This window comes from Elephantulus edwardii, unplaced genomic scaffold (assembly GCF_000299155.1).
Source record: "Elephantulus edwardii isolate Elephantulus edwardi_28Jun2011 unplaced genomic scaffold, EleEdw1.0 scaffold00004, whole genome shotgun sequence".
Taxonomy (NCBI): domain Eukaryota; kingdom Metazoa; phylum Chordata; class Mammalia; order Macroscelidea; family Macroscelididae; genus Elephantulus; species Elephantulus edwardii.
The window spans coordinates 35,627,057-35,641,844 of NW_006399754.1; the positions used below are offsets into that span (position 1 = coordinate 35,627,057).

At 47.2% G+C, this 14,788-nt stretch overlaps 1 protein-coding gene across 1 annotated transcript in view; it reads left to right on the plus strand.

The window, feature by feature from the left end:
* FRY (furry homolog (Drosophila)) overlaps positions 1-14,788 on the plus strand; it is a 257,892-nt gene that overhangs the window by 142,654 nt on the left and 100,450 nt on the right. The window contains exons 22-28 of the mRNA XM_006879581.1: positions 1,217-1,406; positions 2,549-2,673; positions 3,781-3,838; positions 5,257-5,348; positions 6,638-6,810; positions 10,716-10,876; positions 12,883-12,993. Coding sequence (XP_006879643.1) covers positions 1,217-1,406; positions 2,549-2,673; positions 3,781-3,838; positions 5,257-5,348; positions 6,638-6,810; positions 10,716-10,876; positions 12,883-12,993 — 910 coding nt within the window. The remainder of the gene's footprint in view (positions 1-1,216; positions 1,407-2,548; positions 2,674-3,780; positions 3,839-5,256; positions 5,349-6,637; positions 6,811-10,715; positions 10,877-12,882; positions 12,994-14,788) is intronic.

Below are 14,788 nucleotides of genomic sequence, written 5' to 3' on the forward strand. Positions count from 1 at the left end.
CCTGTCCTGTCCTTTCTTCTCCTCTCCTTTTCCCTCCCCTTCCATCCCTTCCCCTCCTCTCCCTTCTCCCCTCTCCTCTTCTCTTTTCTCAAGTGTGACTGCATTTGACCCATTTTGCCAACTATTATGTCAGGGCATCCTGCCAAGGGTTTCCTCCTCTTCAACGGCCAAGCAGGATGACCTTTTCCGGGGGCCAGTCCCTCCTGTTAACATGCCTGAAGCATGAAAAGCAAAGTCCCGCCCTGCTGCCTTCTAGCAGGCGTCTGGCTGCTCTTCTCCCGAGACAGGGATGTGGCCTCTGACGGTCTGTGGAATATTCTGTGTTCTTATCTAGACTAATTCTTTGCTTCCTTAGTAGTCAGAGGAAGGGAGCCCTGGTGGCCTAGTGGTAAGGAGCTGAGCTGCCAACACAAAGGCATGTGGCTTGAATCCACCTGCTCTGAAGGGGAAAGATGGGCGGTCTCCCCACGTGCAATTTAGTGCCTCTAAAACCTGAAGGAGGCTGAGCTGTGAGCGTGTTTCCATTTGATGGCACATACAGCAGCGGTAATCGGTACAGTAGACTGTGTGCTCTAACGCTCAGTGTTGAGAAGGACCAGACACGTGGCACTCACTGTCGCCAGTGCACAGCTCACCTGTTTACCAGACTTGCCGGGAAACTCCTGAGCTCTGTGCACTGATGACCTTTAGTACCTGCTGTTGTTAGGTGTCGTCACAGTGACCCTGAGAACAACAGATCCCAACCCTGCCCTGTCCTGCACCATCCTATCTCCGCCATGGTCAGGCCACCCCTAAAAACCAAAGTACCTAAAGCCTACCACCCTACTCAGTTCTACCCTGGCACCCCTCAGGAAGCACAGGTGGCCAAGCGGCAAGGAGCTGAGCTGCCAACCCAAAGGCACACGGTTCAAGTCCACATGCTGCCTGTGGAGATGGCTGTGCGTTCACGTCCTTTGTGATTTACTGCCTCTCAAAATGCACTGGGTGGTCATCTATGAGTCAGCTCTGACTTAACGACACGTAACCCCAGGACCGCGTAGAGCTGCCCCTGGGCTTCCAGGTCTTTGTTGTGGAAGCAGACTGCCTCATTTTTCCCCACAGAGCAGTGGTGGGTTGAACTGCCAGCCTTCTGGGTAGCAGCCAGGTGCTCTAAGCACTGTGCCCCAGGGCTCCTGGCACGAGGCTCTCCGTTTTCCTCTCCACTCACCTTCTCCAGCAGCCCGATCAACGCCAAGAAAACCAGCAGCTCCGGCGGTGGCGACAACTACGTGACCCTGTGGAGGAACTACCTCATCCTGTGCTTTGGGGTCGCCAAGCCCAGCATCATGAGCCCCGGCCACCTGCGGGCATCCACCCCCGAGATCATGGCCACCACGCCTGACGGCAGCGTGAGCTACGACAACAAGGTGAGTCTGGCTGCTCTGTAAGGCTTTGCTTCAGGTGTTCGTCTGGCGTCTGCCCTGGACCATAGGACTGGATGGGCGCAGGGGTCCATTTCTGAGTCCCCTGAGAACGATGTCAGGATCCCTTCTTCCCTGGCGTGGGCACAGACCCTGCTCCAGACTGTAGGCTGAATTTATTTACTGGAATCCCTTGAGAGTCACCATAGGACACTCTCCCTCACCGAGTGTCCACCTGTAAGCAGACCTCCCCTTGAAGAAACTACTGAGATCACAGATTATCTTGCAGGCTTCCATGGTTCAAATCCAAGACGTCTGAGCTCTGGTGGCCTAATGATAAGGCGGTGTGCTGTCAAACCAAAAGTTCGTGGTTCGAATCCACCAGCTGCTCTACAGGAGAAATATGGGTAGTCTCTGTGATTTACCATCGATTAAAAACCCCATGGAGGGTCAGCTCTGAGCCTGTCCAACTCGACAGCACACAGCTACAACAACAATCACACAGCTACAACAACAATCATGTCATGGAACTGTTATTTAGGATTTGCCTGTAGATGAGACATAAAGCCCACTGCCAGTGCTGTCTGCTCAGTTCCCACTCCTGCCCCCCCCCCAATCGGGTTTTCAAGGCTGTAAATGTCTGTGGAAGGCAGCTGCCCGACTTCCCACCAAAGAGCAGTTTAACGACTGAACAGCCAAACCAAAAGCCAGCTTAACACAAACCCAATGCCACTGAGTCAGTCCTGACCCCTGCAGCCCTCCACCCACCAAGTCAGTCCTGACCCCCGCAGCCGTCCCCCTGCTGCAGCCCTCCACCCACCCAGTCAGTCCTGACCCCCGCAGCCCTCCACGGGCTTTCTGAGCCTGTAAATCTTACTGGTAGGAGGCTTGCTGTCTTTGTCCCTCTGTGTTGCTGGTGGATTTGAGCCACTGACCTTTTAGCACCACAGGATGTAACAGACTGTGCCACCAGGGCTCCTCGTATTCCTGGGTGGCTCTAAATGTGTGCAGTTTGATTTTTGTTGCTCATGAAATGACAGCAGCACTTTGGGCCGCGATCTGGTGCTTCGCCCTGTTACAGCGATTCATTGTGTGGCTAACGGACCGTCCGTCGTCTGGTGCCCGTGTCTCACTCCCCCTTCTTTCAGGCCATTGGCACCCCATCTGTGGGTGTCCTGCTGAAGCAGCTGGTGCCTCTGATGAGACTAGAGAGCATTGAGATCACAGAGTCCTTGGTGCTGGGCTTCGGACGGACGAATTCCCTCGTTTTCAGGTACAGTCATCGTGTTGTTCTATCGGCCTGGGTGCGCGGGTATCCTAACCTCCAGCTGGAATCATGGTGTTACTGCTGGAGCACGTGTGGATATTACTGAGAAACCCTGGGAGCAGAGTGTCAAGTTACATGTTGAGCTGCTAACCTAAAGGTTGGTGGTTCAAGCCCACCTGCCACTCCTGGAAGCAGGACGAGGCAGTCGCCTTGTGTTAGGGTGCAGCCCCAGGCGCCTGATGAAGGGACACTATGCATCAGAGTTCAGCTGGGCAGTGGTGGGAGTGGGCTGCGAGCACACATCACAGGCCCTGCGGTTCCGTCCATTTGTGCCAGTGAGGCCCGCAGATGTACTGGAGCCCCAGCGTGGTCTCGTTCACACTAGGTCGTAGACCAGGAGGGGTGCAGCAACATGAGGAGAGGTTGCAATTCTGCAGGAATGGCCAGCATGGGACTCAGGGCATGAAACGGGCACGTGCTGCTGGGGAAGTGGACTCACGGGCTTGCTCAGGGAAGGGCACCCCAGACCTTCAACTGTGAGAAACACACAGTCATCCAGTGACTCACCGAGGCCCCCTGAGGGCTGGGCGTCACTTCCCTCTAAGCCACTGCCATCAAGTGGGAACTGACCACAGCGGACCCTCCAGCTGCTTTTCAGAGGCTGTAAATTGCACGCAAGGAGATTGTCCATTTTCCTTCCAAAGAGCAGCTGGTGGACTCAGAGCACCAGGGAGGGTCCATCATTGGGTCAGGAGTGGGGTCCTCCTTTGGGTCAGGAGTGGCATCCAGCTCCACACCCTGGCCATGGTCAGTACTGTTTGGTGATTCAGGTAGTGTTCTGCTCTGGAGTTCCACAGAAGTTGGAATCAGAATGAAGTCAGCTGATACTTAGTCTCCAGAGGGTGTCCACATGGCCTCAGACTTAATGCACTCGAGAGGCCAGAAGCCGTGGTCCGACCCACAGAAGCTGAAGAGAAGCCAGAGGGCAAGGAGGGGGCTTCCAGGGTAGAAGCAGGCAGATTGCGGGGGGGGACGTGGGTGAATGAATGTGTTTGGTGATGAGGTTGGTGCCAAGCACGATGCGTTCACAGCGCAGGCCTTTTTCTTCCGCAGAGAGCTGGTAGAAGAACTTCACCCCTTAATGAAAGAAGCTCTGGAGCGGAGGCCAGAGGTAAACTCTGCGAAGAAGCAGGGCGCTTGGGGCCGATGGTTCTTTGCACAGGAGCGCTGGGGCAGGGCGCGCAGTGGATGTTCACTGGAAGGCTGGAGGTTCAGTTCTACCTAAAGTGCCTCAGATGAAAGGGCTGGAGACTTCATTCCCGCTGGCCCCCTGCAGGCAGCTCTTCCCTGTCCGACAGCGAGGCCGTGAGAGTCGGCCTAGGACAGCTGAGCATCTCTGCAGCAGCAAGAAACTGCAGACTAACACGTGAACACTAGGAACCCCAACCCCCAGGAACACCCCCCCGGAACCCTGTTCCCCAGGAGCCCTTCTCCTGGGAACCCCAACCCCAAGAATGTCAGAATCCCTGGGAGCCCCATTGTGGGGAGCCCCATCCCTGAGAACCCCACCCCTGGGAGCCCAGTTCCTGGGATCCCCATCCCTGAGCCCCACCACTGGGGTCCCCATCCCTTAGAACTCGATTCCAGGGACCTCCATCCTGGGGAGCTCTGTAAGCCCCATCACTGGGAACCCCACAGAGCACAGTCTCATGCTGGCCCACACTGGGGCACCCCTGTCCGGAGTGAAGTCACTCACCTCGTTCACATTGGGATTTGATGGCACTTCCCGTTATCATGCTTTTCACCAGGAATCGTAATTGTTTCCACTTCTGGGGTCCCCGGGGTCCTCATTCTTTTCCAGTGTGTTTTGAGCAGCATCTTGATGACAGTAGCTTACTCTCACTGCCGTCAAGTCAGAATGACCCACAGCTGACCCTCCAGCAGGTTGTCAGAGCCAGTGAATCGCACAGCAGGAGACTGACCATCTCTCCCCAACAGGGCAGCTGGATTCAAACTGCCCACCTTTGGGCTGGCAGTATAACTCCCTTCCACTGAGCCACCAGCGCTCTCGTGGCGGTGGGTAGTATAATAAGAGAGTTAGACGTTCATGTCCTCAGGAGCCTTAGGGTCACTGTGAGCAGGACCTTGAGATATGCTGCTCCAGAGGAGGAAGGTGGGGCCGGTGCTCCTGGAAGGATGATTGTGTGGGGAGCCCGCGGGGAGGGGCAGCTCTGCCCTTCCCGCAGGGCACCGGGGTCAGGGTCACTGGACGGCCGTGGCCTTGATATTTCCTCCCATGTATCTCCGAAGTGTCCAGCTCTGCAGGCCCCCAGCTCATCTGGGAAAGGAGCCTGTCAGCTCTCGGCATTCCCGTTTTAGAAGCATCTGTTGTTTCTGCATAATCTGTTTGTCTTTTCCCCCTTAATAACAAGCATTTTCTCTAAGGACAAGGAGGAAAGATCAGTAAATACATTTCTCTTTGATGCTTGGACAATCGAGAATGGCGGGCTTCTGCAGTTCCCGTGGACAGTGTCCGAGGCAGCGTGGTCCTGCTCTGCCGTCACTGACTCCTCATTTCCTCTCTAACAGAACAAGAAGCGCCGGGAGAGGCGAGACTTGCTACGGCTGCAGTTACTGAGGATTTTCGAGCTCCTGGCCGACGCGGGCGTCATCAGTGACAGGTAGGGCCGGGGGTCCAGGCCCCGTGCCTCGCCTGCCTCTCAGGGGCTCTATGTCCCTGGCTTGTCTGTTGTTTCTTCTCTGTCTTCCTGCTTTTTTTTCCATTTAATTCACTTCCAACTGTTGTTTGTAAGAATCTAAAACCTAAACCCCAGGAGGGAGCAGGAAGGTGGACTTAGTGGGAACAGCATGTGTGTGAGTGTGGTAGCCAGGTGCTAAGGAGTTGTGGTGCCAACCCAAAGGGACGCGGTTCGAGTCCACCAGCCACGCCATGGGGGAAAGATGGGCAATCTCCTCCTGTGCAGTTTGTGGCATCTGAAAACCCCCTGGAGGGTCAGCTACGGGTCAGTTCTGACTTGGCGTTTGGTGCATAACAACAACTAGGAGAGCAGGGTGAGTGGCAGTGGGAAGAGAGAGGAAATGGGAGGGGAGGGTCCTGAGACATGGAGGGGTGGGGGTGTTACAACTGATGCTGCAAAATAAGATGTGAATGGATTAGTCAGTGGGAAACCAATCTGCTCTGTAAACGTTCAGCCAAGTCACAAGAAAAAGAAAAAGATAAATGAGAACAAGAGACTAGAAACAAAAATCATCCCGAGCAGCTTGCCTTTTTCTCCTCAGGCCCCGCTTACACTGACGTTCTTTTATCTGCAGGTTAGGATGATGTTTCCTGTATGTGCACTGACCGTGACTCTTATTTTTCACCAAGCACCTGATATTGTGTCCTCCTGAAGAGCTCTGGTGGCTCAGTACATAGGGTGTTGTGCTGCTACCCCAAAGGCAGCACCTACCGGGTGGTTTGAACCCACCAGTGGCTTGGTGGGAGTAAGATGGGTCTCCTGCGCCCTTTACAGCCCCCAAAAACCCACAGGCCGGCCAGCGAGGAGTCAGCTCCAGCTTCATGGTGTGCTGCCTTTCAGTTCTGCGTTTGATGACCGTGTTTTTACACAAATAACACTCGGGATTTTTCTTTCAGCCCAACCGTGCAATGACACACACCCCATGTTATTTTTTCGCTGTGCTGATTTCCTCCCTCGTAGCACAGTGGTTAATCACTTGACGGCTAACAGTGAGGCCAGTGGTTCAAACGCACCAGCTGTTCCCTAAGAGAAAGTTGAGACCATCTGCTTTCATAAAGATCTCAGCTTCAGAACTTTTACAGGGCAGTTCCTCTTTGCCCAACAGCTTTGGTTAGACGTGGATATGTTATATGCACGGGTGCGTTGTTTGTGAAAAGTACGGTGCTTTGACTTAGAGACCATGTCTAAACCTTGACTGTTCTCTATTCCAGTACGAATGGGGCCTTAGAACGGGACACACTGGCCCTGGGGGCACTGTTCTTAGAATACGTGGACCTGACCCGCATGCTCCTGGAAGCTGAGAATGATAAAGAAGTCGAGATCCTCAGGGACATCCGGGCACACTTCAGCGCCATGGTGGCAAACTTGATCCAGTGTGTTCCAGGTAGAGTGATGTGCCGGGGCAGATCCCCTCCAGTGCTGCAGGGGGAAAGGCTCTTCATACCTCTGCTTTCTTCTCTAGTCTCAGCTGGTCCATTAGCAAGTATAGGGTGGGATCTTAATTTATTCTGTGAAACTGTCAATCTTGTGAAAGTCCAAACCTGCTTAAGATGGAACCTGTCAAATGAGGGAAACCTGATTTTTTTTTTCCTTACTAAAACAAGCAAGGGAGCTTAAAGGGAGTTCTGATGGCCTTCTCGAAAGGAATTACACTGCCAACCCAAAGGCATGTGGCTCAAATCCACCAGAAGCCCAGCAGGAAAAGATGGACAATCTCCTCTCATGTCCTTTACTGCTTTTAAAACTCACTAGAGGGTCGGATATGAGTGGGTTCTGACTTAATAGCACACAACAACAAAGGAAACAATGTACCCTGAGACTGTGCCCATTATCACCCTGCTGACTTGAAACGGCCCCCTCCAGGCTCAGCTCCAGGCAAGCCATGGACAGGAGTGTAGAGTGAGCGGTAACGTTAGGGGAGTGCTCGGTCCTTAAAGCAATCAACCACGTGAGGGCAAAAGGCGGCATTCACCAATGGGCAAAGCATAGAAGACAGGAAGGACCAGGACATGAGGAAGAATGGAAGTGAGAATCCGAGAGAGGAAGTGGGAAGGATGGCGTTACATGGAAGGGACGGTGACCAGTGTCACCCACAGTAAAATGTGTGTGAATTGTTGTGTGCAAAACCAGTTTGCCCATAAGCTTTCACCCAAATCACAATACAAAGTTAAAGATCACTCAAACAAGCAATGCGACCACGTCAAGAAGCCTGTCGAAGGCGGAAAGCTTACGTGACACAGAACAAGGCCAGTGCAGGCTCACAGGGTGAGAGCAGAGAGCGGTAACTCGGCAATACAGAGGGAACCACAGGCACTGGGGAGTCCCGTCTGAGAATGAGCCCTTGGATTTGTATGTGAAGGAAGTCACAGAGAGTACGGCTTCCAGAAGGTTCTTTCCTCCCCATGGCCTCATGGTGCCAGTTGGTGAGGGTGTGATGTGAGCGGTACCTCCGTGTTCTGACTCCCATTCAGAACATTCGACAGCAAGGCCGTGGGGCCCACACTGGACACGCTGGTTGTCAAGGTCTCTGAAACTTTCTGCTTCTGACAGTGTTCAGTCTTACCATTCTCCTGCCACTCGTGTTAGTAAAAATATATTTATGTTTTCCTCTTTAACAGGTTTCCACCTTACACAGGTTCCAGCTTCTGCAGGTCTTATGTTGTTGTTGTTGTTTTGTGCTGTCGATTCGCTTGCATCTTGTAGTGACCCTATGTACAAGACTTACTATAGCTTTATAAATTTTACGCTTGATTAAATATTGCATTATCCACCAGTCGAAATCAAATAATCATATAAAGAATAAAAACAATTTGTTGGTGTAATATAAAAATAGCTACTTGTAACAAAATGTCTTTTAACATCATTACAAAAGGCAATAACTCAATGAGTGCTTTGATTTCTTCATTATTTTTTTATTTCATAACTTTTTCAGGGATCCTCATAGAGTAATATTTAAAGTGCTTCACTCGTAACTTAAAGATTGACTGTTCAAACCCTCAACCACATCACAAGGGACCGATGTGGCGATCTGTATCGGTGCAGGCTGAGCCTTGGGACCCTGTAGAGTAGTCCTGCTCTGTGCTGCAGGGGTGCTGTGAGTTCACATTAGCTCTGAGAAACTTATTCTTCTAGGTTTTAATTTCTGCCTTCAGTTAAAGCAAAATATATTTATCTAAAGTAGACAGGAGAACAAACAGGTTCATTCTGGAGAGGGTGAGACCAGGCTGTTCCTTGGAGGCAAGGATTCTGAGGCTTCCTCTGACATACTTTGGACATGTTGCAAAGAAGGACAAGTCCTTGGAAGGGATGTCATGCTTGGGATAGTGGAGGGACAGCACAGGAGAAGAAAACCCTCAATGAGATGGATTAATTCAATGACTGGGGTAATGGGGATAGGTGTGTCACAGATGGTAAGGTTGGCACAGTATAGAGCAGGCGCCAGGGCTACTGTACATAGGGTCGCTATAAGTCTCAAGTGACTCGAAGGCGCATAACAACAACACAGTAGACAGTCTGTGTGTTATATTGTGCAATGGTTACTTGAAGTACAGTAAAGACCTAACAGCAGTCACAGAGGCGTTTTCTGTGGCAGCACCACTGAGTGGAAGGTGGTGTGGTTTTTGTGACCATTGTCGAGGTCCTGGATTTCCATCTCTGAGTCACAGTGTCATTGTGTGCACAGGAAGGAGACGGAAAGGACCTTAATGTTTCAAACACGTGTTTCATTACCTAAGAAATCTCAAGGAAGAGGAAGGAGAGTCAGGACAAGAGGAGGACATGGAACTTGTAGCTAATCACCTCTATGAACAACTGCCTCCTTTGTCAGGAAACCAAGATAATGCCCGGTTCCCAGCTGCTGAACTTATTTTTTTTCCTTCTTTTTTTTTTATTGGGAAAAACATATTGGGGGTACAAGGAGGTGAGGGTTGGGGGCAGAAGGGTGAGAATGGGCCAGGATGCAGTTGCAGAGCTGCACAGTTTGGTCGGTGGGGGGAGCAGGTGAAGGAAATGATGAGGGTCCAGTGGGGACCAGGTGCTACAGAGGAATGACAAGCATTTTCCAATAGTAATTAAACCAACTGTCTTATTAATTTGGGAGTTGGATGCCGACGCTCTGGCTTCTTCATGCTGAACAGGGGCGTAGATGTAAAGGGGGGAAGGGAGGACGCTTTATCACCTTACTGGTGGTCTTGGGTTACAGCTGCTTGCCTTCTTGCTCTGTTAGGAGATATTTTCCTGTCATTTGCTCCCCTCTGGACTGCAAAGTGTTTAACCAGGTGGGTCCGGTGGGGATGGCTGGTTGAACCCAGAGGCTCCATCCTCCTTTGCTTCCTTAGCTGTCAGTTGTATTTCCTTTTTGTCACTGGCACTGGGTTCAGGGTCAATTCTGGAGTAAAACTCAGAGTTAAGATTACCTATAGGAAAGGGAGCAAACCTAGAGAGAACAGACTTGTGAGTTACAAATAGAAGAGCTTTGAGGGTGTTGCTTTCAGGTTTACTGGGGGGGAGGGTGGCAGAAGGTGGCCTAAGTAACATTCTCTGGATACCCTAGGCATTCTTTTTTTCTTTTTCTCCTTCACCACCCAGGGGTCAGATGGCACAATCTGGGGACTGAGGAGCTCACCCTGAGGGCTGCGACGGCTCACCCCGAGCCGAGGGCCGAGGGCAGGCCACGAGGGCTCGCCCTGAGCCGGGGGCCGGCTGCTGAACATTTTTATCAAGGATTCTATGGTTGAATACTGATCAAAAGGGGGGAGGGGGATTCAGAACAGAATTTTACATTTCATGGAATCCAGGCTTTCTGGAGCCATTGAGGATAGGTGACCTCCCAAAGCTTTTGCCCTGAGATATTTAAACTTTAAACCAAAAATATCCCCAGAATTCTTCTTTAAACCTAATAAGAGTTCAATTTAAGCAATAAAGGATTAGCTCAACTTAAAAACTGTAAGGGATCAGATTGGTAACAGTAACTGGAAAGGTTCAGTAGGAATCTTAGAGGTCTGTGAGTTTATAAAGGGAGAGGACTCGGAAAGTGAAGTGTAACTGAAGAACAGTCACACAACTTCACAAATGTCATCGATGTCACTGGACTGTGCATGTAGGAATAGTTGGATCGGTAAGCATTGCTGGGTGTATTTTCAACACAATTTTACAGAAAGGAAGAAAAGCAAGCCCCAGTTAAGCAGTGGCCCATTACTTCCCAGGATTTCAGGGTTCTGCAGAACGCTGACAGTGACAGTGCTCTCTCCGCTTTTCTGCCTCTCTTCTGAACTCTCTTCTCCTCCCTAGTCCACCACCGAAGGTTTCTGTTCCCCCAGCAAAGCCTGAGGCACCATCTCTTCATCCTGTTCAGCCAGTGGGCAGGCCCCTTCAGCATCATGTTCACGCCTCTGGATCGCTACAGTGACAGGAATCATCAGATCACCAGATACCAGTACTGTGCGTTAAAGGCAAGTGCACATGAACCAGACTGCATGCCTTGCCCAGGCGGGTGGGCCCTTTGTTTTAAAATCTTGACAACCACAGTTTTTAAGAAGTATGGGATTCAATGTAACTTGGTATATGATGATACAATATACACCAATATATGATATGATGTGATATACAGCAGATGCAACAGTGCAGTATCACTCAAGATAGTATGTGACTTGCATTATGTATAACATTATAGATGGTACATTATATAATTATGTGATACAATATGACACATAATATGGTATGATTTGATATAGTGTATAATATAAGATGATACATTATATAATTACATGATACAATGTCACACATGATATGATTTGATATAGTATATAATATGAGATGATACAATATAAAATTCCATGATACAATGTGACACATATAGTATGGCATGATTTGATATAATGTATAATAACAGTAAAATATGTGATATACAATGTGATAAAATTTGTGATATGCTATGCCTATAGATATAAATATGTAAAATGCTTTTAATGTTTCTAAAGCACACACATAAAAATTATGGGTAAGTAAATAGATTTTTATGGCTATTTTACAGTAAATATATTTGTGTGGACATTTCAGTGGACTCACAACATGCAGACACTTTTACAAGCCCTCTCTTTTGTCAAATGCCTCTCTTCTGAGGACCATCTTTATTTTTTTTTATTAAAATTGAGATGTTATTATAAGTTTATAAAGAACTTGGATTTCCATTTATTCATTGTTGCACATTTTCCTCCCTGCCCACCCTCTCCCCCAGTTTGCTTTTACCATTGGGGAAAAAAAGTTATTTCATTGTTCTACAATTCCCCACCCCACCCCAGACCACTTTACTGTGCAGTTCTTATTCTGGACTCGTGTCATACCAATAATACCTAATCATATATTCCTTTTATACAGTTCTCTCCCTCTTGTGTTTCAATGCCATGTACATTATTTATGCCCTCTTTTCTTAGTTTCCCTCCAACCCCCCATCAGCCCTATTTTATAACAGAGGCATTATACAGTATTTGTCTTTTTGAGATTGAGATATTTCACTCAGCATAATATCTGAGGACCATCTTTAGTCTTTCACCCCTGAAATAACTCCTTTAATAATTCATTTCCAACTTAATTTTATATGTAATCACTCAAAACCTGCCAAGAGCAACATTCCCCTTTTTTCCAGTCTCTCTTTATCCTAGAAAATTGTAAAAAATCAATTTCCACATTGGAACCCCTGAGGGGCAGGCATGCTCTGTCCTGTGGAGCTACTAGGAGTTTGTTGGGGGTTTTGGGGGGGGAGTCTTTTTTTCTGTTTTGGATTTTTTTATTTAAATTTGTTTGCTTACAAAGTTCATCTACATTGTGCTTCGCACTATTCCTCATTCACATTGTGTTTCCCACACTCATCTTCACACATTGTTTTATAAAACCAGTCACCATTGGACCTTGCCTGTCATTCCCGTTAGGTTTTTAGCTCATTTTTAGTCATATATTTCACTTAACTGAATGTGTCCAAAATAGTTTCATTTCAACAAGTTACTCAGTTTTCCTTTTGGTTATTACTAAATATTTGAAATTAGTTTCTATTTCATACTGAACACATCTTTATTTGTTCATTTTAGTGAAAGTTTTATAAATTGTATTGACTTTCATGTGCTTATTCATACACATTTTGTTTTATAGCATTAATTAATACTGATCAGTGTGAGTAATGAAATTGCACTGTCTAATCAAGATCTCATCTCTGTAGACCATCTACACATCAAGGTTCAACAGCCAGGATCTCACTCCTATAAAAAGATCCAAAGTTGGGGATTCCTTTTTTGTTTTTCTTAAATCTGTTAAGGAGCACTGTAACATTGTGGAACCCGATGGCTTTGGAATGGCCCTCCAATGTGCTGTCATTTGTGACTCCGATCGCTGTGTTATGTTGAAGTCTGTGGCTCACCGTTACATTTTCTAAGTCTCATGCCCGCTCCGCCCTGTTCTTCTTCAGGCCATGTCAGCAGTGCTGTGTTGTGGGCCTGTCTTCGACAATGTGGGCCTTTCCCCAGACGGCTACCTGTACAAGTGGCTGGACAACATTCTTGCTTGTCAGGACTTACGAGTAAGTATAACCAAAACAGTACTGCTCTCAAACAACTCCAATCTCCTCCTCCGGTTCGTTATTGAGATACATAAGCATGGTCCACAACCACTGTCCCCTCACACACCAACTACACAAGTGTTACTTAACCAGACAAGGGAGCTCTGCTGGCTTAGTGGGAAGGAATGGTGCTGCCAGTGCAGGGGGTACATGGTTCAAATCCATCAGCTGTTCAGTGGGAGAAAGATGGGTAGTCTCCCCCTGTGTGATTAACTGTCTCTGAAAACCCACTGGAGGGTCAGTTTTGAGAGGTGACAGTGGGCATCCTTGCCTAGTTCCTATACTCAAAGGGAATTCCTTTAATCTCTCTCCATTGAGAACAATGTTGACTCTCAGGTGTGCGTATATATTTTTTACTATGTTGAGGAAATTCCTTTCTGTTGCTATTTTATTGAGTGTTTTAATCAGGAAAGAATATTGGATTTTGTCAAAGGCCTTTTCTGCATCAATTGATAGGATCATGTAATTTTTGTTCTTTGCTTTGTTAATGTAATGAATTAGATTGTTTTTCTTATGTTGAACCATCCTTGCATACCTGTTATGAATCCCACTTGGTCATGGTGAATTATTTTTTTGATGTATCATTCATTGGATTCTACTGGCCAGGATTTGATCCAGGATTTTTGCATCTAAGTTCATGAGATATATTGGCCTATAGTTTTCTATTTTGGTGGTGTCTTTACCTGATTTTGGAATCAAGGATATGTTTGCTTCATACAATGAATCTGGGAGAATTCCATCTTTTTCTATTTTCTGAAATAATTTATGTAGAATCGGTGACAGTTCTTCTCTGAATGTTTGATAAAATTCACTTGTAAAACCAGCTGGTCCAGGGCTTTTTTCAGCTGGAAGCTATTTTATTACCTTTTCAATTTCCTCTTTTGTAATGAGTTTGTTCCGGTGTTTCATTTTGGTTGGGGTCAGTTTAGATAGTTTGTGGTTTTCTAAGTATTTGTCCATTTCTTCTAGGTTTTCATATATGATTATGGATTTTCATAATATTCCACTGTTAACCTTTTTATTTTAGATGGTTTTGTTGTGACATTGCCCATCTCATCTCTTCTTTGGATTATTTGCATCTTTTCCTTCTTTTCTTTCATTCATTTTGCTAGTGATTTGTCAATTTTATTGACCTTTTCAAAGAACCAACTCCTGGTTTTGTTGATGGTTTCAATTGTTTTTCTGTTTTCTGTTTCATTTATTGCTGCCCTAATTTTTGTAATTTCCTTTTTTTTTTTGAGGGTATCAGGTTTTCTTGCTATTCTTTTTCAATTTGTTGGAAATGTTGGGTTAGAGAGTCAATGGTTATTTTTTTTCCTATCTTTTGATGTGTTTGTTTATTACTATAAATTGGCCTTTGATTACTACTTTGACTGTTTCCCAGAGTTTTGGGTAAGTTGTGTTTTCATTGTCATTTGTTCCAAAATTTTTTTAAAATTTCATCTTTTATTTCTTCTAGTACCCAGTCATGTTCAAGGTGTTGTTCAACCTCCAAATGTATAGTTTTTTCTCCTTTATCCTCTTATTATTAATTTCTAATTTTGTAGCATTGTGGTCTAAGAAGATGATTTATACTACTTCTATGGTTTGGTTTGGTTTGGTTTGTTGTTGTTGTTTTTTTATTTATTGATGCTTGCCTTGTGACCTAAAACATGATCTATTCTGGAGAATGTTCCATACACATTGGAGAAAAAGGTATGCTGTGCTTTTTTTTGAGTGCATTGTTGTTGTTGTTATGCGCCGTCGAGTCATTTCC